The sequence below is a fragment of the Mercenaria mercenaria genome, chromosome 1 (assembly GCF_021730395.1).
Source record: "Mercenaria mercenaria strain notata chromosome 1, MADL_Memer_1, whole genome shotgun sequence".
NCBI lineage: Eukaryota > Metazoa > Mollusca > Bivalvia > Venerida > Veneridae > Mercenaria > Mercenaria mercenaria.
The window spans coordinates 9,530,287-9,556,024 of NC_069361.1; the positions used below are offsets into that span (position 1 = coordinate 9,530,287).

Below are 25,738 nucleotides of genomic sequence, written 5' to 3' on the forward strand. Positions count from 1 at the left end.
AGGAGAATTTCACAAAACAAAGTTGATTATTGCCTTAAGTAAGGCAACTAACAGTTATAAGCCTTGGCGAGTTAAAGTCAGGAGAACACGAATGGACTACTCCACCGATCGGGCGAGTGGTTTTTTATACGTGGTAACTTTACCAAATTGAGAAATTACATCAGGCGACAATTTACCTGATATGACTGGAATTTACCCGCGAATTCTAAAAATATCAAAATGTCATGCTGGTAATTTTTCCCATTCCACTAGCACGTGCGCACTATCGTAATATCAGTTTACATCGCGTTACTTTTGACTGACAAAAACCGCGTATGCTTCACTTTTTAATATAATCGCTTCAAATTTTCAACCCTGCTTGAAACTAATAAGTGTTGAATTCTATAACAATTTTAGGTAAGAAAATCGACAGTAAGTAGGCAAAATCTTTTAAAAAAAACTGATCAATTTTTCATATAATGTTTTGTAAGAATAAAATTTCCAACAGCGCAATCTTGATTATTTAATACTTTCTTAAAGTAAATAAACGGTACATACTATAGTTAAAAAAAATTCAGACTATTGACCAGGAAGTACAAACACACGTTAAAAAAATCTTAATAATGAAAAAGCGGCAGCAATCTAAATCATGGAGTAAAATACGATATTTTTGGCAAACAGATTTCTGTTAGCGCGGCAGGAATAGGTATACGTGACTTCATGAAACGTAAAATAGAATTGTTTTGAAATAAACGTATGATGTCGTGCGGTTTTTAGTAAGTTTTAAATGATTCTTTTACATGTATTTTCTGACACAACACTTTGTTAGATCTTCTTCTCAAACACTAATGTAAATTTCTTGATGGCAAATAGTCACAGAGGTAGGACATCCACTATCATCGTTCACAAGGTTTGATACATTTACATGTCAGTTTATTCGGGATGATTGCACATTCCGCTTAAAAAAAAATTAAAGAAAAAAAAAGAGCTTTTTTACTGATTCTTCTTTCTTCTCAACAATTAAAGGAATCTAGAAAGTACGATCAGACAGTGATGTGTCACATGGCGCTAAAACATGACGTAAGCCATGACAATCTCGGGGAAACTATAACTAGCTTTGATCTCCACTTTCAGATGCCACAATAACCGACTCACTTCTTTAGCTGTTTGAGGGTGTAATTGAATGATGAAAACAAGGCCAATTACTTAGTTTATCATCAGAGATTATAACCGAAAATGTTGATAGATTTTGAGTCGCTAAAGGCTGAAAGCCTTGTGGCGAGTCCTGCTATCCACGATTCCCTAAATGACCGCATATCAGTGAAGATTAAGTCCATTAGATTTCTCAATTTTTCGAACAGTCACTGCATGAATGAAGATTAAGTTGTGTCAATGCCCGGGCTATGACAATATACGATGTAATCGGTCCGATATTTTATGATTTTGTAATTGGCATTTCCCGAATGTAACTCATTAAGCAAATGTGCATTTTAAGATTGCGCAGCTTAACAAAGCTTGGGTAACATCCAGCGAAGACAAAAAATAGTTCCACTGCAGGCTCCAGATAAATGCTTATTAGCGTAAATTTACGTATAGAAATAATCAAATACGACATGTCTAATAATTTTCTAAGCGTATACAACGTATAAAAATTACAGAAACGCACACAATGCTTGTTGAAATAACAAAATCTGAATCTCTGGATGCGATAGGTAACATAGCCGATCAGCCTTAAGTTCTCCCACATTGAACGTAAACACGCCGTATGATTCTAAAATTTTGGCGTGGGTTGAAATTTCGCAGTCTGTAAAACGGATAAATTATCGAAGAAGAATCTCTTACTGGTTTGTTAGTTCTAACGATAATACAATGATTTAAAATCTTATGTTTTCGAGAAATAACAAACAGGCAAACATTAAATGTATTTTCTTGTAGTTTTGAAATCGAAAGTAGATCGTCTATTTTCGACGAAACGAAACAACTTTTTTTATGAAAAGATTTAAATAAGAGGTAATTTAACCGTAAACTTCAATGTCAGATACTGCCAATTGCTGCTAAATGTCTTCGTATCATCACAATTTTTAAAATATACTGTTCAATACTGGAGAAAGTGAATCGTATCCGATTTAATATTTTTGGGTAAATATCAACTGTGTTATTGAAATTTTAATAAAAAAAAAACTAACACAAACTGAAACTGGTAGAACTATAACTGTCATACATCAATCATTAGCCGACTCCGGCCATTCCAGGCCTTTGATTTTTTCACGTTCAACACTGGTCGGGAGAAGAATGATCTAACTGTGTCCATATTTTGGGACACTTTTCAAAATAATTATTTTTTCGGATAACAGATTGCGTACTGTCTGCCATTTTAAATTATTTAGAAATAATCCTGTTTCTTTGAGTCATAAAAAGTTATGACATTGTCTACAACATCACTATTATTGATAGAATTGGAGACCCAAAAGACTGAGCAGGCTACTAGAATTTAGCAGTTGGTGGACCTGCTGGCAACTGCTGAAAAAAGTTAAGGTCGAGGCCTGCAATGCCCGATTTCCTTTGGCCATTTGGCGTGGCTGGGAGGGAATCTGAAATTAGTGACAGGGTCCGAGTGGTTACAAAGGAAGGTCGCTGGCTTCTAATTCACGTTGCCTTCATCGATACGGGTTGCGAGCCTCCATTCGTCGGGGCGGTGAATCTTCATGTGAGGTTCTTCATGTGAGGATGCCATCCGCTGGCTTACGGAAGATAGTTTGTTCTACCAAAGTTTCGTTCTTGATGATAAATGCAGCGAGGTATTTCAAACTTTACTCTACAAGTCTATTTTGAGAGTGGGATGACAAAAACATTAATTCTTGCATGTCCTTTTGATATTCCGCCCGAGAAAAACGACATATCATACATGTGAAAAACATTAAATTACGGCGATAATTGTTCAAAGGCATTTGTACCAATGTTGCAACATTTTTTGACATTAATTCGTATCATTGTCCTTTACTTGTTGCGAAAAATATTTGACATAAGTTGTTGAATCATCTGTCATTAAATCTAATGGCAAGCAAAATCTTAAAAACTTGTGAAAACAGTCACTAATGTAGCTACATCACAAGATACCCGCTGTCAAAGGATTAAAAGGAGGAAGCTGCGATGAAATTTACGTCAGCGTTCCACATATAGGAAGCTGTCATTGTTTTATCGTATCTTAACCGGCATCGCTTTACTAAACATTATACTATCGGGCAAGCTTATATTAAAGAGGAAGTCATTCTCTCTCACTCGATTTTCTCAAGCATGGAACGCGCTATCTTGGAATTTGACTTTATTAAAAGACAAAAGGAAGTTCAGTATAGGCAGCTTTCAAAGTGTTTGAAGTAGAAACTAAACTACACTATACTCTGGTTGAACTTATTTAGCTATGGAAACTCGATAGAGACTATAATTGGGGAAATCCTAAAATCATTAAAAAATGGTCAGTACAATAGTTGTCCTTTTGCTGCAAGTGGGGAAAAGTTCATTTTATTCTCGACTTTTTCGAAGAAAAATGTAGAGCTATTACACTCGCCCCACGTCGGCGTCGCCGTTTAGGTTAAATTTTTGATAAAGTCAAATATCTCTGTTACAATATCAAAGCTATGACTTATGAAAACTTAAAATACTTATTTACTATTAAAGTCTACACCAGGAGAAACAATCCCCATAGCTCTGATTTGAATTTTGAACAAGAAATTACTGCCCCTTTTTATGCCCCCCGAAGGGTAGGCATATAGTTTTTGAACCGTCTGTCGTCTGTCAGTCCTGTCTGTACCCGCAATTTTCGTGCCCCTCCATATCTTTGTCATCGATGATGGAGTGTGCAAATAACTTGATGAATGTGTAACACAGTAAGACACTTGCAATGGCAAGACCCAGTCCGTAGCTCAAAGGTCAAGGTCACACTTAGAACGTTAAAGGATAGTACATTGATTGGCGTGTCCGTCCATATGCTTTGTACATCGAAGCATGAGAGTTTTCAATAACTTAGGCATTAATGTGTACCACAGTAAGACGACGTGTCCTGCGCAAGACCCAGGTTCCGTAGCTCAAAGATCAAGGTCACACTTAATGTTAAAGATATGGCATTTTATGGGCGTGTCGGTACTATCTTTGTCATCAATGGATGGATTTTCCAAATAACGTAGCTGAATGTGTTACCTCACAATAAGACGAACGTGTCACATCGCAAACCCAGGTCCCGTAGCTCAAAGGTCAGAGGTCACACTTAGACGTTAAAGATAATTTCCTCATGATAGTGGCATTGATGGCATGTCCGTCCATATCTTTGTCATTCATCATGTTTTTAAAATAAACTATGGCATGAATGTGTGACACAGAAGACGATGTTTCGCGCGCAAGACACCAGCTCCATAGTCAAAGGTCCTAAACTCCTAACATACGGCCACAACTATTCCTTCAAATGCCTCGGGGAATGTTGTCATTCCTGTCGGAGACAGCTCTTGTTAACTTATAATTTTTGGTTAAAGTTTTTGATAAAGTCAAATATCTCTGTTACTATCAAAGCTATTGACTTGAAACTTAACAATATGACTGTTACTATCAAAGCTATTGACTTGAAACTTAAAAATCCTTATTTACTATCAAAGCACACAGGAAAACAATCCCCATAACTCTGATTTGAATTTTGACAGAATTATACAAAGGGGTTCTACAAATTTGTTAAAATTTTTGATAAAGCAAGTATCTCTGTTACTATTAAAGCTTTTGACTGAAACCAAATAGTTTATTAACTACCAAATCTACAGCAAGACACAATTCCTATAACTCTTGTTTGATTTTGACAGAATTATGCCCTTTTAACTTAGATATTTGTAGTGAAAGTTTTTTGTACAAGTCAAATACTCCTGTTACTATCAAAGCTTTTGACTTGAAACTTAAAATAACATATTTTACCATCAAAGTCTACACCAGGAGAAACAATCCCCATAACTCTAGTGAATTTTGACATTATAATGCCCCTTTTAACTTAGATTTTTATAAAATTTTGATAGTCCAGACTATCTCGTTACCTATTAAAGCTTTTGACTTGAAATTCAAATAGTTATTTTACTATCAAAGTCTACACCAGGAGACACAATTCTCATAACTATAATTCTGAATTTAATAGAGTACGCCGTCTGTTTAACTTGGATTTTTTTATTAGTTTTTTTATTTTTTTGTTTTTTTATTTTTTTTACTGGCAAAGCTCAAGTTCAGAGTCAAGCACAGAAAAGTCGAGCGCACTGTCTTATGGACAGCTCTTGTTAATCCCCCGCCGTGGCGGAGGGATTATAGGAATGGTCTGCGTCCGTTCGTAACTAAATCGTGTCTGGTCCATATCTCCTAAACCCCTTGAATGATCTATCATGAACTTGGTCAAATGACACCTCATCAAAGACATGTGGCGAACCCCGAGTCAGCCTTGTCGGGTTCAAGATCAAGGTCACAACTCAAGTCAAATATTTGAGCCTGCCATTTAAGTCCGCCCTATACTCCTAAACCCCTTTTGAAGGAATTTTATAAACTTGGTCCAAATGATCACCTCATCAAGACGATGTGCAGAACTCATGAGTCGCCATGCTGGCCAAGTCAGTCACAACTCACAGGTCAAAGTTTGAGCCTTCCATTTTGTTCACTCTAATCTTCTAAACCCCTTGAAGGAATTGTATAAGAACTTGGGTCAAATGATCACCTCATCAAGACGATGGCAGGAACCCCTGAGTCAGTCATGCTGGATCAAGGTCAGGTCACAACTTAGGGTCAAGGTTTGAGCCTACCATTTTGTGTCCGCTCTATATTCTCCAAACCCCTTAAAGAATTTTTATAAAACTTGGAAATGATTACCTCATCAGAACTATGTGCAGAAATATGAGTCAACCATGCAGCTCCAGGTTAAGGTCCACAACTAAGGTCGAAGGTATGGCCTTCATTTGGTGTCCACTCTGATCACTAAACCCCTTGAAGGAGTTTCATCAATCTTGTCAAATGATCACCTCATCAAGAACTTCAAAGTCAGCCATGTCCAACTCAAGGTTCAGTCATCAAATGAAGTCAAAGGTTTTAGCGCTTATCTCCTAAACCCCTGCGATGGATTTGCATGAAACTTGGGTCCAAATGATCACCTCATCAAGAATTTAGTGGGGAATTCATGAGTCAGCCATGGTCAGTTCAAGGTCAGGTCACAGCTAAAATCAAATATTTACCCTTTCACTAGTCCATAGCAGGGCGGGGATTTAGCTGTCTTTCAGACTGCCTTGTTTAAATATCAAATACTTCTATCTTTACATGGAGAAGAGGAAACCATGGATATATTTAGAAAATTGGTGCACTTGGCTATCATTTCACTCTAAAAAAAAATCTGTAAAGATGAATTTGAAGTTTTTAGGTACCATCTCTACATTTTGGACTTTTTTATCATTGATAACTTTCTTTAGTGACAAGGCTGTGAATAGTCGAGACATTGATTTCACTATCACACTTTTTACTCACCAAGTCAAGGCGGGGGGCCCTCAGGTGAGCTATTCTGATCACTTCACCGTCCGTCGTCCGTTTCCGTAAACCTTTTACTTAAAACGACATCTCCTCATAAAACCGCTAGGCCATTTCCTCCAAACTTCAAAGGAATGTTCCTTGGGTGAAGCCTACAAAAATGTTCAAAGAGTTGAATTCCATCAGAACTCTGTTGAGGCCATGGCAAACTGAAGAGCAACAACTTTAAAAATCTCTCAAAAACCAGAAGCCTAGAGTTAGATATTTTTGTGAAGCATTGCGCTAATGGACTTCTACCAAGTTTGGGGTCTCTTGATTTTTACATAGGAAAATCTTAAAAAATCTTTTCTAAAAAACCAAAGCCGCTAAGCCCCCTTTTATTTTTTTTTTTTATATTTGACATGATAGCATTGCCTATTGGACCTCTACTAAAATTGTTCAAATCATGACCCCGGGATCAAAATGACCTCGCCCCAGGGTGTCACTTGAATTTAACATAGGAAAAATCGTAAAATTTTTACTAAATAGACCAGAAGGCCTAGAGCTAGTTATTTCACATTAGCGTTGCCTAGTATCCCTCTACAAAAATTTGTTCAAATCATGACCCGGGGTCAAATTTGTAGCAATTACCTAGTGGAACCGCTACAAAATTTGTTCAGTATCATTACCCCCGGGTCAAAATGACCCCACCCCAAGGTCACTTTATTTTACATAGAAAAAATCTTCAAAAAAGATTCTAAGAATAAAACCAGATACCTAATCTTAGAATTTGACATGTAGCATTTGCTAGTAAGACTTCTGCAAATTTGTTCAAAACCTGAACCCCTGCCCATGGGTTACTTGACTGTACATAGAAACATATCTTCAAAATTTTCTAAAAATAAACAGAAGGCCCCCCCTTAAAAAAGCTTAGATATTTCACATGTACATTGCATCGCTAGAGAACTTTACAAAATTTGTTTTCAATCTTACCCCCCAAGTATCAATTGTCCCAGCCCCAAGGGTTACTTGCTTGTACATAAAGCTTGCTTAATGGCTAAAAATAAACCGGAATGCCTAGATATTTGATATGTAACATTGCCTAGTAGAACTTCTACAAACTTTGTTCAAGATCATGCCCCGCGGGTTAAAATTGGCCCACCCAGGGGTTACTTGATTGTACATCGGAAAATCTTTCAAAAAACTTCTAAAAATCATCAGTTTGACATTTGAAACATGTAGCTCATATTACTCAGGTGAGCGATCCAGTGTCATCATGACCCTCTTGTTACTTATAATGTTATTTTCAGGAGATACGTAGATATCATTCTTGTTTGTTCCTACACTTAATGATGCCTTTTTACATTCATATTTTTAGACTGGTTACATGTTTGGTAAAGGCGTATATTTTGCTGACATGGTGTCCAAGAGTGCCAACTATTGTAGAACATCAAAGCAGGATCCGAAAGGTCTGATGATGTTGTGTGAAGTTGCCCTTGGTAATATGTAAGTATATACTTTTTCCATCCACATATACTACACTTTCATATAATTATGTCCTATAGGTATGATTGCTTGATCACTTGGAAATTTATTTTTACCTGTATCATTTCGGTTGCTTAAATAAAGCAAATATCACCTGATGATAAGTTTGATGCAGTAATAGCTTACCCACAGATGAACCCATCTACTAGTATTACCTACTTGAATGGAATAAAGAAACAAGATTTTATCCTCACAGAAGAGAATATGGAGACCTACTTAATGCAAACTGCAAAGTTTGTAAATACAACATTATGCTACACAAAATACTTGCTTACATAGACTGGTGTGGAATATAGCATTGCATAATTATACAGTTATTATATGAAATGTCTCTCCTTATCTGTCTTTCTATGCATGGTAAAGTTATTTACAGCTGTGCAAGATGTGTTTATTTCCTTACAAAAGCCATAGTACACAGAAGTTTGAGTAGTGTTCCTGTTATATTATCACACTTTAGGAAATTTCGAACGATGATAATAAATGAGACACTATCCATAAGCTACTTGGACCCCACAAATGTGTGTTTAAGCCTCAGATTTGGATGTATAATTCTTTCATGTGAAGAAATTAATAGAATGGTCTGTTGACAGGCATAGGTTTTATACAGGTGCCTGGCTACCAGCTTGTGTCAGAAATGTCCAGAGGGGCACATGGGGTCTTCTTCTGTCTTAGAGCTCAGAAATTTTCATGCAACTGCATTCCATTTCAACCTAAATAAGACCAGTGATAAGCTTTTGAGATACAACTTTTGATGATAGTGAACTTACATTTAATTTTTCCTGTGTATCACTTCAGGTATGAGTGTACTCGTGCAGAATATGTCAACAAATTACCAAAAGGAAAACACAGCTGTAAAGGTTTGCTTCATTTCTCGTTTATTCATCAACATCAGAAGTCGCTGTTAGAAGTGTGTATGTTTTAGGATAGCCTGTTGATAGAGAAAAAGATTAAATTGCATCTGAAGAGCCAAATGTTCATTAACTTTGATTTTAAAAAAAAAACTCTTTGGCTATTTAAATGGCAAATGAATGAAATGATAGGCTGGTTGTGTCAAATTTATGTTGTCCACTCATAACTTAGCTTGGAATGATGAATTGAATTGAAACCTAGCCTATAGCTTACATTAAGATCAAATTTGGTATTGCATATCGAGGGCTCAGAGCGAAACTAGTCTAAGTGTATATAGAATTAAAAGCAGATAGACTAGTTTCGCTGTGAGCCCTCGATATGTGGTCAGTGGGGTCAAGGTTACTGTTAGTAAAAATAGAAAAAACTGTTTGTTGGAGAAGGATAAAGTGAATCAAGTGAAACTTTTGCTATAGGATCAATACCAAGGTTAGGATTCTACATGTAGTCAAGGTCATTGTTTCTAAAGATAGGGAAAGAACTGTTGTGCATTTATTTTACTTTGGATTTATATATTAAAATTAGTATAAGCTTTACTTTTAGGTAGTTAATAGCAAGACTGGAGTTAGGATGTCATGTAGGGTTTTAACTAAGTTGGGTCAAGGTCACTATTACTAGAAATAGAAGCATTTGCTCAGTACTAGAAGCATTTGCTCAGTACTAGAAGCATTTGCTCAGTACTAGAAGCTAGAAAAAGTGAATCAGATGAAAGATAAAGAGAATAAACATACTTAGGTTGGGGGTGCATTTAGGTTCAGTGAGGTCAAAGTTAAGTCACAAAAGCATAGTGTTCATTCAGTAACACTGGTTAAGATAAAAAGAATTAAATAATTGTATAATTACAGGTAGATTATATTGACTGAAGTCATCAGGGGGCAAGGCCACTGTTTCAAAATCTGACTCCCAGAAAAGTTCTATTTAAATGCAACTTTACTTCTTTAAAAAGGTTTGCAGTTTGATAAATCTGGTTTTCACTGAATTTCAGAGTCTTTTTAAGTTAATGGGAGAGTGTTCTGTTTGTAGTTCTGTTAAACAAGTATCCTTCCAAGCAATATCACTCGCCGTCTGTTGTTACTGTTCCCCCTTTTCTTTCATATTTGGAATGAGACATAAAAATGAAAGTATAAACTATTGATTTCAGTAGATTGAATAATGTTAACACTATTCTACAGACTTGGATACATGCAACCCGAGCCAACTACACTACTCTGATGGTGTAGAAATCCCCACGGGTCGTCCAGTGGACGAATCACTTGTGGGTATTCCACTTAACTGTATAATGAGTATCCTTTTACATGTATCTTGCCAAACAGCCAGTCTGAGTCAATAAAATATGAGCTTTCAGAGTTGGCAAAGAGAGGCATTATTTCCTTGTCGCAATAGAATCACAGACAGTATATATGAGTTGGGCTGTCAAAATATATTGAAATACAATTGCAATTCAATATCGATTTTTTCCAATATTTTCTGCATTTCCTTTAAGTAAGAGCAAGTGACACAGTTATCGCTAAGAACATCAAACAGTTATCGACAGTTTCTGCTGAATTTAATTATTTTAAGTTAAAATAACATCATGGAAACTCCCACATAAAATCAAAATGTACCAGAAAAATATTTTAGGCAGATCGTTTCATCGGTTGGGGGAAAATAGTGCGCCATATTTTAGACTGACCAGAAACAATTTCATCATGCATCTGGTTGTTGTCATTTCTAAAAATAGAAGTGCCTGTACCGTTACGCGTTAAGAGTAACCGGTGTCCTAAATCTTGCATGCTGGAAAATTTCGCTTAGTTTTGCGGGTTATTTATGTTAATTTGAACCTATGATGATATTTGTAGGTTGCATACACTCACTAAGATAATACAGGCATCTATTGTGGGTGTCATATTGGGGTGTCGATAACTATCTCCGGATTTTCAGTGATGTCTTACAGTTATCGACACGGTCCCTAATATTATAATATTTAAAAATGTTACAAAATGAATATTATAGTCAACAAACCTCTTTCTTATTAAATTTAGTATAGCAAAATGGTTTATATATAAAGCATTTAGATGGATTACAAACCATTTTTCCCTGAATTTAAAATGTTATCTCAACATAACATGAGGTTTTAATATTCTCCCTCAAAACGAGGTCCAACAACATACTGAGGGATGGATTCGCTGTTTTTGCTTTGCCAAAGATGTATGCTGTGCCTGCACAACTTTACAAGTAAAAATGGCAGACCGGGTACCGAAGAGCCGAAATGACCTGGACTACAATCATTCTTGACACCACGGAGGAAAATCTGCATGTTTCCGTACGCAACATAAAGGTTGAAAATTGTACAAAAGACAAATTCCTCTATATAATAAAATCTATGTTCCATTTATGAGTTTTTCAAGGAAGGAAATATGTCATAATTGGTAAGTTTCAAAATCCAAGACCCGACTGTATATCACTTATGGAAAAACAAACCATATAGACCTAACACTGATATTATTTCAGTGTAGTACTTCCGGTTGATCCGACCCTAGCCAATAAAATTTATTCAGTGTCATTAATATGAATCAGTTAAACAATTAGTGGCCATAATTTGCATATGTTGAGATGTCGTAACCCATGTGATTTGGAAGAGAGGCTAGTTAGCGAGTCGTCTGCACATTTTTAGCTCACATTCACAAAAAATGACAAGGTAGCTTTGTGATCGCTCGGTGTGCGTCCGTGCGTCCGTAAACTTTTGCTTGTGACCACTCTAGAGGTCACATTTTTCATGGATCTTTATGAAAGTTGGTCAGAATTTCATCATGAAGATATCTAGTCAGTTCGAAACGTGGTCACGGCAACAAAAACTAGTCTTAGGTCTAAAAAAGAAAAACCTTTGTTGTCCTTCTCTAGAGGCCATATATTTCAACAAGATCATCATGAAACTTGGTCAGAATGTTCAACTTGATGGATATCTCTGTCAAGTTCGAACTGGGTCACGTGCAAAAACTGTTCTTAGGTCTAAAAATAGAAAAACCTTGTGACCTCTCTAGAGGCAATATTTCTCAATGCATCTACATGAAAATTGGTCAGAATGTTCATCCTAGGATGAATAACTAGGTCAATTCGAAACTGGTCACGTGGGTTAAAACCTAGGTCAGTAGATCTATAAAATAGAAAAACCTTGTGACCCTCTATAGCCATAATTTTGCATGAGAACTTCATGAAAATTGTCATAATGTCACCTAGATGATATCTAGGTCAATTTTGAAACTGGGTCACTGGATTAAAAACTAGTCAGTAGATCGAAAAAATAAAAAACCTTGTGACCTCTCTAGAGGCCCCCCCCCCCATACAATTTTCATGAGAACCTTCATGAATATTGGTCAGAATGTTTCACCAACTGAATGATATCTAGGTCAGTCGAAACTGGGTCATGTGGGTCAAAAACTAGGTCAGTAGGTCTAAAAAAAGAAAACCTTTGACCTCTCTATGGACCATATTTCTCACTGATCTTCATGAAAATGACAGGATGGTTCACCTTGATGATATCTAGTCAAGTTCGAAACTGGTCAAGTGCGTTCAAACAAGGTCAGTAGGTCTACAAATAGGAAAACCTAGTGACCTCTCTAGAGGCGATATTTTTCAATGATCTTCATGAAAATTGTCAGAATGTTTTTTATTGTTTTTTATATTTTTTTTACTGAAGATATACTAGTTCAAGTCAAAACTGGGCACGTGGGGTTAAAAACTAGGTCAGTAGATCTAAAAATAGAAAAACCTTGTGACGCTCTCTAAGAGGCCATATATTTCAATGAGATCTCTGAATGTTGGTCAGAATGTTCATCTTGATGATATCTAAGTCAGATTCGAAACTGGGTCACGTGGGGTCAAAAACTAGGTCAGTAGGTCTAAAAATAGAAAAAACCTTGTGACCTCTCTAGAGGCCATATTTCTCAATGGATCTTCATGAAAATTGGTGAGAATGTTCAGCTTGATGATATCTAGGTCAGGTTCGTAACTGGGTCATGTGCGATCAAAAACTAGGTCAGTAGGTCGAAAAATAGAAAAACCTTGTGACCTCTCTAGAGGCCATATTTTTCACGAGATCTTTATGAAAATTGGTGAGAATGTTCACCTTGATGATATCTAGGTCAAGTTTAAAAGTGGGTCACGTGCCTTCAAAAACTAGGTCATTAGGTCAAATAATAGAAAAACCTTGTGACCTCTCTAGAGGCCATATTTTTCAATGGATCTTCATGAAAATTGGTCAGAATTTTTTATCTTGATATCTAGGTCACATGTGCTAAAAAACTAGGTCACTGTGTCAAATAATAGAAATAACGATGTCATACTTAGTTGAACACTGGGTCATGTGGAGATAGGTGAGCGATTCAGGACCATCATGGTCCTCTTGTTAGCTCACCTGTCACAAAGTGACAAGGTGAGCTTTTGTGATCGCGTGGCGTCCGTCGTCCGTCCGTGTGTGCGTGCGTTCGTGCGTGCGTAAACTTTTGCTTGTGACCACTCTAGAGGTCACATTTTTCATGGGATCTTTATGAAAGTTGGTCAGAATGTTCATCTTGATGATATCTAGGTCAAGTTCGAAACTGGGTCATGTGCGGTCAAAAACTAGGTCAGTAGGTCTAAAAATAGAAAAACCTTGTGACCTCTCTAGAGGCCATATTTTTCATGAGATCTTCATGAAAATTGGTCAGAATGTTCACCTTGATGATATCTAGGTCAAGTTCGAAACTGGGTCACGTGCAGTCAAAAACTAGGTCAGTAGGTCTAAAAAAAAGAAAAACCTTGTGACCTCTCTAGAGGCCATATTTCTCAATGGATCTTCATGAAAATTGGTCAGAATGTTCACCTTGATGATATCTAGGTCAAGTTCGAAACTGGGTCATGTGGGGTCAAAAACTAGGTCAGTAGGTCGAAAAATAGAAAAACCTTGTGATCTCTTTAGAGGCCATATTTCTCAATGGATCTTCATAAAAATTGGTCAGAATGTTCACCTTGATGATATCTAGGTCAGGTTCGAAACTGGGTCACGTGCGGTCGAAAACTAGGTCAGTAGGTCTAAAAATAGAAAAACCTTGTGACCTCTCTAGAGGCCATATTTCTCAATGGATCTTCATGAAAAATGGTGAGAATGTTCACCTTGATGATATCTAGGTCAGGTTTGAAACTGGGTTACGTGCGGTCAAAAACTAGGTCAGTAGGTCTAAAAATAGAAAAACCTTGTGACGTCTCTAGAGGCCATGTTTCTCAATGGATCTTCATGAAAATTGATCAGAATGTTCCTCTTGATGATATCTAGGTCAAGTTCGAAACTGGGTCACGTGCGGTCAAAAACTTGGTCAGTAGGTCGAAAAATAGAAAAACCTTGTGACCTCTCTAGAGGCCATATTTTTCATGAGATCTTCATGAAAATTGGTGAGAATGTTCACCTTGATGATATCTAGGTCAGATTCAGAATTGGGTCACGTGCCTTCAAAAACTAGGTCATTAGGTCAAATAATAGAAAAACCTTGTGACCTCTCTAGAGGTCATATTTTTCAATGGATCTTCATGAAAATTGGTCAGAATTTTTTATCTTGATGATATCTAGGTCACATGTGCTCAAAAACTAGGTCACTATGTCAAATAATAGAAATAACGACGTCGTACTCAGTTCAACACTAGGTCATGTATGGATAGGTGAGCGATTCAGGACCATCATGGTCCTCTTGTTTTAAAAAGTGAACAGTTTTACGTGAATAAGTTGAACTTTGCTATATTTATTTATAAAATACTGCATAAAATTTCCAGAAAATTAAATGTCATATATAGCTGTCGATAACTGTATCCATATGTCGATAACTATGTCAACAAGAGAGATCGATTTTTTGATATCATAACGTGGACATATCACAGTAACCGGGAAATACCTTTCCAAAGGGCCAATCAAAAACCGTTTTACATAATAGGATAGATATTACAACAAGTTAACAAAGAATGTAATTTGTGTATTAATATTTAGATTAAACTGTGGATAACTGTGTCACTTGCTCTACTTAGATTAAAGGTATACTAGACCCAAATTTCATATTTGAAAACATGAAAAAAATACTACCAGTAGTTTATGTAAACATAGGATAAACAAATTTATGTGTATTAACTCTGATGAATTTGGTTAATAATAGTACACACTGTATACATGTACAGTTGAAAGCAGTATAAATATGTACTATTATAAAAAAAACTGGAAGTTTTTTTACACAATCAGCTGTTACTACATGACATTTGATTATGAACGTAGCTCAATCTGGACAATTTATTTATATATTTAGTGAAGTTGAATATAGTTGATAAGGATTATCTGCATTTGAAGTAAATATCTTAATATAAAATATTTCAATGAAAGATGAGCAGAATACATCTTTAATGTTATTTTTTCCAGCCAGTTGGCATATCTTAACTGAAATACTGTTAAGAAACAAAGTTGGTCTCGACTAAAAACAGTTAATGTGTTATCAGGCAGAAACTTAGTCCAATTTCAAGTAATTGGATATATATCTTACAGCTTGTTTGTTGAAATCAAATCAGGTTTGATCATTGATGTTAAAGGAAATGCAGAAAAAAAGCACCAGTTTCCTGAGAAAGCTGACTGAATTTAAGGAAATGTAACTAGAAAACCACAGCAAACAAGTGCCGGTTTCCTGTGATAGCTGACTTAATCAAAGGAAATGTAACTAGCAGGCCACAGCAAACAAGTGCCGGTTTCCTGAGATAGCTGACTTAATCTAAGGAAATGTAACTAGCAGGCCACAGCAAACAAGTGCCGTTTCCTGTGATAGGTGACTGAATTTAAGGAATGTAACTGCAGACCACACACAAGTCCGGTTTCCTGAGATAGCTGACTTAATTAAGGAAATGTAACTAGCAGGCCACAGCAACAAGTGCGTTTCCTGAGATAGCTGACTTAATCTAAGGAAATGTAACTAGCAGACCACAGCAAACAAGTGCCGGTTTCCTGAGATAGCTGACTTAATCAAAGGAAATGTAACTAGCAGGCCACAGCAAACAAGTGCCGGTTTCCTGAGATAGCTGACTTAATCTAAGGAAATGTAACTAGCAGGCCACAGCAAACAAGTGCCGGTTTCCTGTGATAGGTGACTGAATTTAAGGAAATGTAACTAGCAGACCACAGCAAACAAGTGCCGGTTTCCTGAGATAGCTGTCTGAATTTAAGGAAATGTAACTAGCAGACCACAGCAAACAAGTGCCTGTTTCCTGTGATAGCTGACTTAATTTAAGGAAATATAACTAGCAAACAAGTGCCGGATTCCTGTGATAGCATCCTGAATTTATGGAAATGTAACTAGCAGACCACAGCAAGTTTCCTGAGATAGCTGACTTAATTTAAGGAAATGTAACTAGCAGACCACAGCAAACAAGTGCCGGTTTCCTGTGATAGCTGTCTGAATTTAAGGAAATGTAACTAGCAGACCACAGCAAACAAGTGCCGGTTTCCTGAGATAGCTGTCTGAATTTAAGGAAATGTAACTAGCAGACCACAGCAAACAAGTGCCGGTTTCCTGAGATAGCTGTCTGAATTTAAGGAAATGTAACTAGCAGACCACAGCAAACAAGTGCCGGTTTCCTGAGATAGCTGACTTAATTTAAGGAAATGTAACTAGCAGACCACAGCAAACAAGTGCCGGTTTCCTGAGATATCTGACTTAATTTAAGGAAATGTAACTAGCAGAGCAAACAAGTGCCAGTTTCCTGAGATAGCTGTCTGAATTTAAGGAAATGTAACTAGCAGACCACAGCAAACGAGTGCCTGTTTCCTGTGATAGCTGTCTGAATTTAAGGAAATATAACTAGCAGACCACAGCAAACAAGTGCCGGTTTCCTGAGATAGCTGTCTGAATTTAAGGAAATGTAACTAGCAGACCACAGCAAACAAGTGCCGGTTTCCTAAGATAGCTGACTGAATAAAAGGAAATGTAACTAGCAGACCACAGCAAACAAGTGCCGGTTTCCTGAGATAGCTGACTTAATTTAAGGAAATGTAACTAACAGACCACAGCAAACAAGTGCCGGTTTCCTAAGATAGCTGACTGAATAAAAGGAAATGTAACTAGCAGACCACTGCAAACAAGTGCTGGTTTCCTGTGATAGCTGACTTATTTTAAGGAAATGTAACTAACAGACCACTGCAAACAAGTGCTGGTTTCCTGAGATAACTGACTTAATTTAAGGAAATGTAACTAGCAGGCCACAGCAAGCAAGTGCCGGTTGCCTGTGATAGCTGACTTAATTTAAGGAAATGTAACTAGCAGACCACAGCAAACAAGTGCCAGTTTCCTGAGATAACTGACTTGATTTAAGGAAATGTAACTAGCAGGCCACAGCAAACAAGTGCCGGTTTCCTATGATAGCTGACTTAATTTAAGGAAATGTAATTAGCAGGCCACAGCAAACAAGTGCCGGTTTCCTGTGATAGCTGTCTGAATTTATGGAAAAGTAACTGACAGGTTTTGGCAAAGAGGTACCAATTTCCTGTGATAGCTGTTTAAATTAAAGTAAATGTAACTGACAGGTTGCAGCATGAGCAAACAAGTGCCAGTTTCCTGTGATAGCAGTCTGAATTTTAGGAATTATAAGTCAAGTCTAAAGCTTGAAAATGCAGGGATATTAACATTTTGGGGATTTTTCCTTTACTGCAGAAATGTCTTTTTCTGTTGGCATTGTACTTACTGACTGACTTGTGGAGTAGACTTCTGAAATACAGTTTGCAGGTCATATATAGACTTTGTTTAAACTACCAATTGGATACGTTGATTCTAAGAATATCGTATGATGAAGAAGGGTGGTATGAAGATGACTAGAATTACTCTGAACCTTTGTTAATATGGTATGGACTATTCACATGTAAAATGTAATTCAGACTAAGTTCATTATAAGGAGATATTACTGACATGTTACAAGTTTCCTTAACTTCTCTCAGATTATGTCATGATGTTGCACGTAACATGAAGTATTTGTAAGATGGACTTTAAATACAGTGGTAACCTGTGATATATTAAGTCCAGTTGTAGTGAATAAATAGCACTGACTAGCACAGACTAGAGGAAATAGATGTACGAACCTTGTAGACTTCAGAACACTAGACATTGATCGATAAAGAATCACAAAAAATAATGAGAATCATGTATAGACACAACTGTGATCTGTCATAAAATGCTTACAGTTGAATGACAGGGTTGGATGCACGGAATTCAATACAGAAAATCAAGTGACAAGAGCATTTTTGTTAACATGGTGAAAAGTCAATGTTAGACTATTGTAATGTGTGTTCCTTTGAGCTTTAATGAACGTTAATGATAACTTCTATAGTTGCCACTTGATTGTGTATGTTGCATTTCTGACATTGATTCTTGCTTTAAAGCACTTGATCGTTGTGTACATTTCCTCTTTTAATTGCAACATTCTCACCATTGGTTATCACTGATGTATATCACATTTTCTCCATTCTTTGCCACTGGCGTGTATGTTACATTTCTCATATTGGTTGCAATCAGTGTGTGTGCAACATTTCTCTCGTTGGTTGCTATTTGGTTTATATGCTTCATTTTCACTTACATTGGTTGCCGCCGATCTAGATGCTATATTTCTGACATTTGGTAGCGACATGGTTGTGTAAGCACATTTGCTCATCATTGGCTACGGAATGTATGCTACATTCCTCATTGGTTCCACTTGGTTTTCAACATAATTATTGAGCTTTTAGGATGTCTTTTTTTAGCTCACATGAGCAAGGCTCATGGGCTTGTGACCGCTCAAGTGTGTCGGTGTCCGCAACTATTTTTTAAGAATTTCTGAAAACCACTTGGCGAATTAACAACCAACTTCACAGGAATGATCTGGGGCCCCCTTTCAAGTTTTTGTTTCAGAGTTGAATTCCATTGCAGAACTCTGGTTCCATTGCACCGAGGAAAACTTAAAAAATCTTTTGTCCAATCACAGGCCTAGGCTTTCTATCTGTTGTAGCTCATCTAGTGGTCCTCTACAAATTGTTCAAATTATCCCATAGGGTCAATATGCCCCCCAGGATACTGTTTTTTGTTATATAGGGTTGCAATTTCTTGTCAAGTTATTGGCCTTGATTTAATGAAAATGTCCGTCTCCAGCCATTTCTCAGTAACTAGCAGGTAGAATTTCATCAAACTTGAAAACAGCATGAACCAAATACTGCGACGATGCCCTTCAAGGTTTTTTTTCGATGGTCAATTTCCATATAGTTTGTATGCCCTTTAATTGTTTAAAAATCCACAGATCTGTACATAACAAACCAACCAATTGGAAGAATTTCATTAACTTCTTTCATTCTTTTCCATGAACATTTATTATAACATGTGATGTTGTGTAACTACACCTGGTCACCACCTTACCTTGGTCCCCCCCCCCCCCACCATTTTTTTTTTTTTTTTTTTTTTTTTTTTTTCATTTTTCATTTTCTATCAATATTTATAATCAACATGTAAACTGTTGTGTCGTCACCCCCCCCCCCCCCCCCCCCCCCCCCGCCAACCCCACCCAAACAACCATCATTTTCTTTAATTTGATTTTGACTAATGAAATTATTTTTTTACTGTTGTGTTCCTCATCCCCCCCCCCCCCCAACCCCACCCAAACAAACCATTCATTTCTTTTAATTTGATTTTGACTAATGAAATTATTTGCTTCTTGGTAACATTCTTAACTTTTTGCTAGATATATTTTTTTGCCGTTCCTCAACTCTGACCCTTTCGGCGGGGGATTCCAATTCATCGAATTTGCTTGTTTAAACTACAATTGGATACTGTCTGTATTCATAAGAATATCTGTATTGATTGAATGAAAGGTGTGGGTATGAAGATAGACTAGAATTACTCTGAACCTTTTGTCTGAATTTGGTATGGAACTATTCACATGTAAAATGTAATTCAGACTAGAGTCATTATTAAGGAGATAATTATCTTGACATTGTAAAGTTTCCTTAACTTTTCTCTCAGATTTATTGTCTATGATGTTGCACAGATTAACATGAAGTATTTGCTAAAGATGGACTTTAAATACAAGTGGTAACCTGTGATATACTTCTACAGTCAGTGTCGTAGTGAACATAAGATAGCACTGACTAGCACAGACTAAAGAAAGGAAATAGATGTAGCGAACCTTGGTAGACTTCAGTAACATAGACATTTGATACTGATAAAGATCAACAAGAAAAATAAGTGAGAAATCAATGTAATAGACAGCAACTGTGAATCTGTCATAAAATGCTTTACAGTTGAATACTAGGGATGGATGCAGGAATTCAATACAGAAAATACAAGTGACAAGAGCAGTTTTGTTAACATGGTGAAAAGTCATGGTTAGACTATTGTAATGTGTGTACCACTTTGAAGCTTTAATGAAACGTTAATGAAACTCTATAGTTGCCACTTGATTGTGTATGTTGCATTTCTGACATTGATTCTTGCATTGAAAGCAACTTGATCGTGTGTGTTACATTTCTCTCATTTTTAATTGCAACATTTCTCACATTGGTTATCACTCGATCGTATATGCTACATTTCTCACATTCTTTGCCACTTGGTCGTGTATATTACATTTCTCAGTATTGGTTGCCAATCAGTTGTGTGTGCAACATTTCTCTCGTTGGTTGCTATTTGGTTGTATATGCTTCATTTCTCACTTTCACATTGGTTGCCGCTCGATCTTGTATGCTATATTTCTGACATTGGTAGCCACATGGTTGTGTAAGCTACATTTGTCTCATCTATTGGCTATCGGTCATGTATGCTACATTTCTCTCATTGGTTGCCACTTAGGTTTCTCACATTAATTATTGCAGCTTTTAGATGTCCTGTTTTTTAGCTCACATGAGCCAAAGGCTCATGGTGAGCTTTGTGACCGCTCAATGTGTGTCGTGTGTCCGTCAACATTTTCTAAAAAAATCTTCTTGAAAACCACTTGGCAGAATTACACCAAACTTCACAGGAATGATCCTTGGGTGGCCCCCTTTCAGAATTGTTCAAAGAGTTGAATTCCATGCAGAACTCTGGTTGCCATTGCAACCGAAAGGAAAAGCTTAAAAAATCTTCTTGTCCAAAATCACAGGGCCTAGGGCTTTCATATCTGGTGTGTAGCATCATCTAGTGGTCCTCTACCAAAATTGTTCAAATTATCCCCTAGGGTCAAATATGGCCCCGCCCCAGGGATCACATGGTTTATATAGACTTATATAGGGAAAACTTTGAAAATCTTCTTGTACAAAACCACATGGCCTAGGGCTTTGATATTTGGTATGTAGCATCATCTAGTGGTCCTCTACCAAGATTGTTCAAATTATCCCCCTAGGGTTAAATATGGGCCCGCCCCCGGGGACCCAAGTTTTACATAGACTTACATAGGAAAAAAGTTTAAAAATCTTCTTGTCTGAAACCACAACACTTTGACCTTTTATATTTGGTTTGTAGCATTGTCTTATGGGCCTCAACAAATTTTTTTCAATTGTACCCCTGGGGTGAAAAGAGGCCCTGCCCTGGGGTCCCAAGGTTTATATAGACTTACATAAGAAAAAACTTTAAAATTCTTCTTGTCTGAAACCATACGACCTAGGCTTTTGATATATGGTATGATGCATTGTCTAGTAGTTCTCTACCAAAATTGTTCAAATTATGCCCCTGGGGTCAAAAGGGCCCCCGTCCTGGGGTCACTTAGTTATTATGTGAGTTATATAGGAAAAATACTTAAAAAAATCATTTGAATATTTCCAAGACTGTTTAATTATAATTACCTGATGACCCTAAGTAATATGTCACTTGTCTGTGACCTTGACCTACTGACCTACTTTCTTGTTTTTAAAGATACAGCCTTGAAATTTTGATGACATACACAGTTTTGCACACCAATTGTAAAACTGAATTTCATTGACCATGAATGTGACCTACTGACTTTCTTAATATTTTATCATCAGTTTGATATTTGAAACATGTAGCTCATATTACTCAGGTGAGCAATCCAGAGTCATCATGACCCCCTTGTAGCAAATGCAGGCATTACTAGTACAGGTAGGAATTTGAAATTTCTTTCAAGTCAAGCCCTGGTGAAAAAGGGATCATGCATTCCTGTTTTCTTTGTTGGTGTATATGGAAGGACAAAGTTCACAGTATTGGTTGCCAAAAGTGTGTATGTTTGATATATAATTGATACAATTTGATATCTCAACATTTATGACTAACACAATGTTTTTGAGATTTGAAATTAATGACGGAATAGTTTTTACTGTTAACATGCATTCATTTTTGTGGGTTTTTAGCTCACCTGAGCCAAAGGCTCATGGTGAGCTTTTGTGACCGGTCAGTGTCCGTCGTGCATCGTGCGGTGTCAGTCGTCCGTCCGTCAACATTTTCTAAAAAAAAATCTTCTTGAAAACCACTGGGCAGAATTACACCAAACTTCACAGGAATGATCCTTGGGTGGCCCCCTTTCAAAATTGTTAAAAGAATTTCATTCCATGCAGAACTGGTTGCCATGGCAACTGAAAGGAAAAACTTTAAAAATCTTCTTGTCCAAAACTGCAAGGCATAGAGCCTTGATATTTGGCAAGTGACATTATCTAATGCTCCTCTATGAAGATTGTTCAAATTGTGCCCCTGGGATTAAAAGAGGCCCGGCCCTGGGGTCCCCAAATTTTACGTAGACTTATATAGGAAAAAACTTTAAAAATCTCCTTGTCTGAAACTACAAGATCTAGGCCTTTGATATTTTGTATGTAACTTTGCCTTGTGTTCCTCTATGAAGATTGTTCAAAGTGCCCCTGGGATGAAAAGAGGCTCCACCCCGGGGGTTCCAAATTTTACATAGACTTATATAGGAGAAAACTTTAAAAATCTTCTTGTCTAAAACTAAAAGGCCTAGGCTTTTGATATTTGGTATGTAGCATTGCCTAGTGGACCTCTAACTGAATTTTTCAAATTATGCCCCTGGGTGAAAAGAAGCCCCGTCCTGTGGGTCACTTGTTATACAAGTTATGTAGGAAAAAATACTACAAAAATTATCAGATCATATTTCCTAGACTGTTTAATCATATTTACCTGATGTACCCAAGTGATTACGGGTCACCTTACTGTGACCTTGACCTACTGACCTACTTTCTTGTTTTTAGCTCACCTGAGCACAAAGTGCTCAAGGTGAGCTTTTGTGATCGCTTTGTGCCCGTCGTCAACAATTAGACTGTTAACACTCTAGAGGTCACAATTTGACCCAATCTTAAAGAAACTTGGTCAGAATGTTACCCTCAATAAAATCTTGGTCGAGTTCGATATTGGTTCATCTGGGGTCAAAAACTAGGTCACCAGGTCAAATCAAAGGAAAAGCTTGTTAACACTCTAGAGGTCACAATTTTGGCCCAATCTTAATGAAACTTGGTCAGAATGTTACCCTGAATAAAATCTTGGATGAGTTTGATAATGGGTCATCTGGGTTCAAAAACTAGGTCACCAGGTCAAATCAAAGGAAAAGCTTGTTAACACTGTAGAGGCCATATTTAAGACTGTATCTTCATGAAACTTGGTCAGAATGTTAATCATGATGATCTCAAAGTCCAGTTTGAATCTGGGTCATGTAGGGTCAAAAACTAGGTCACCAGGTCAAATCAAAGGAAAAGCTAGTTAACACTCCAGAGGCCACATTTATGACCATATCTTAATGTAACTTGGTCAGAATGTTAATCTTGATGATCTATAGGTCAAGTTCAAATCTGGGTCAGGTGGAGTCAAAAACTAGGTCACCAGGTCAAATCAAGGGAAAAGCTTGTTAACACTCTAGTCCAGAGGCCACATTTATGACTGTATCTTCATGAAACTCAGTCAGAATGTTAATCTTGATGATCTTTAGGTCAAGTTCAAATCTGGGTCATGTGGGTCAAAAACTAGGTCACTGGGTCAAATCAAAGAAAAAGTTAGTTAACACTTTAGAGGCCACATTTATGACCATATCTTAATGAAACTATCTTGATGATCTTTAGGTCAATAGGTCAGGTGAGCGATACAGGGCCTTCATGGCCCTCTTGTTTAAGATACAGCCTTGAAATTTGGATGACATGTACAGTTTTGCATACCGATCTAAAAACTGACTTTCAGTGACTTTGGCCATGAATTTGACCTACTGACCTACTTTCTAATATTTTAGCATCAGTTTGTCATTTGAAACATGTGACTCCTATTACTCAGGTGAGCGATATGGGTCATCATGACCCTCTTGCTTTTAGCTCACCTGAGCACAAAGGCTCAAAGATGAGCTTTTGTGATCGCCCTGTGTCAGTTGTCCGTCGTCAACAATTTGACTGTTAACACTCTAGAGGTCACAATTTTGACCCAATCTTAATGAAACTTGGGTCAGAATGTTACCCTCAATAAAATCTTGGACAAGTTCGATATTGGGTCATCTAGGGTCAAAAACTAGGTCACCAGGTCAATTCAAAGGAAAAGCTTGTTAACACTCTAGAGGTCACAATTTTGGCCCAGTCTTATGGTAACTTGGTCAGGATGTTAGCCTCAATAAAATCTTGGACGAGTTTGATTTTTGGTCATCTGGGCTCAAAAACTAGGTCACAAGGTCAAATCAAACGAAAAGCTTGTTAACACTCTAGAGGTCACAATTTTAGCCCAATCTTAAAGAGACTTGGTTAGAATGTTATCCTCAATAAAATCTTGGACAATTTCAATATTGGGTCAAAAATCTGGTGTGAAAAACACGGTCACCAGGTCAAATCAAAGAAAAAGCTTGTTAACACTGTAGAGGCCACATTTATGACTGTATCTTCATGAATCTTGGTCAGAATGTTAATCTTGATGGTCTCAAGGTCCAGCTTGAATATGGGTCATGTAGGATCAAAAACTAGGTCACCAGGTCAAATCAAAGGAAAAGCTAGTTAACACTGTAGAGGCCACCTTTATGACCAGATCTTGATGATCTGTATGTCAGCTTTGAATCTGGGTCATGTGGTGTCAAAAACTAGGGCACCAGGTCAAATCAAAGGAAAAGCCAGTTAACACTTCTGAGATCACATTTATGAAACTTGGTCAGAATGTTAATCTTGATTATCTTTCGGTCAATAGGTCAGGTGAGCGATACAGGGCCTTCATGGCCCTCTTGTTTGTAGATTTATTGTTCCATCCAAAACTGTAATCTTTTGTGGATAGGCTAAGAAAAATTATATTAAGCATTAGATAGGATACTGTAATATACACTGACACATCTTTCTGTTAGATTTAAGAATTATTTGTAGCGTATGTATCTATGTACACAAGTTGGATGATTTTGTTTATTTAGTGGTTGTTAATGGTACTGTTTTTTCCTATGCGTGAATCTAAATAAAAGGTGACAAAGACAAGTGTGTTGTTTATATTATGAATCCAGGCTTTGGTAGCACTTAACATTGGTAACAACTTGTATGCAGATATTAGTGTTTAACCCATTTCATATTCAATTGCAGTAAATTGTTGTCAAACTGGGATTGAACTTTCCTAACTAGCATGTGGATAGTCAATGGTGGTTGCTGAAATATTTTCCAGAGGCTTTCAGTATTAGTTAATCATGGTTATAAGATTATAATAATCTTACCTGCTTTACTGTATTATGGATTGCCAAAAACTTAACAGAAGTAATCTCAGTTTTCTGGTTTATTCCCAAGGTTCACCAGAGCTGTACACTCTGGCGTGAAAGTTTCAGGTCATCTTTTTATGCCCCGAAGGGAGGCATATTAGTTTGTTCGTCACAACATTAACTTTTT

General features: G+C 37.0%; 1 protein-coding gene across 1 annotated transcript in view; it reads left to right on the forward strand.

Annotated features, from left to right (window-relative positions):
• LOC123545029 (poly [ADP-ribose] polymerase 1-like) overlaps positions 1-25,339 on the forward strand; it is an 85,942-nt gene extending 60,603 nt beyond the window's left edge. Inside the window, exons 24-28 of the mRNA XM_053522468.1 lie at positions 7,862-7,989; positions 8,824-8,945; positions 10,107-10,217; positions 18,477-18,594; positions 19,929-25,339. Coding sequence (XP_053378443.1) covers positions 7,862-7,989; positions 8,824-8,945; positions 10,107-10,217; positions 18,477-18,594; positions 19,929-20,022 — 573 coding nt within the window. The 3' untranslated portion in view covers positions 20,023-25,339. The remainder of the gene's footprint in view (positions 1-7,861; positions 7,990-8,823; positions 8,946-10,106; positions 10,218-18,476; positions 18,595-19,928) is intronic.
• Positions 25,340-25,738: the final 399 nt, after the last annotated feature.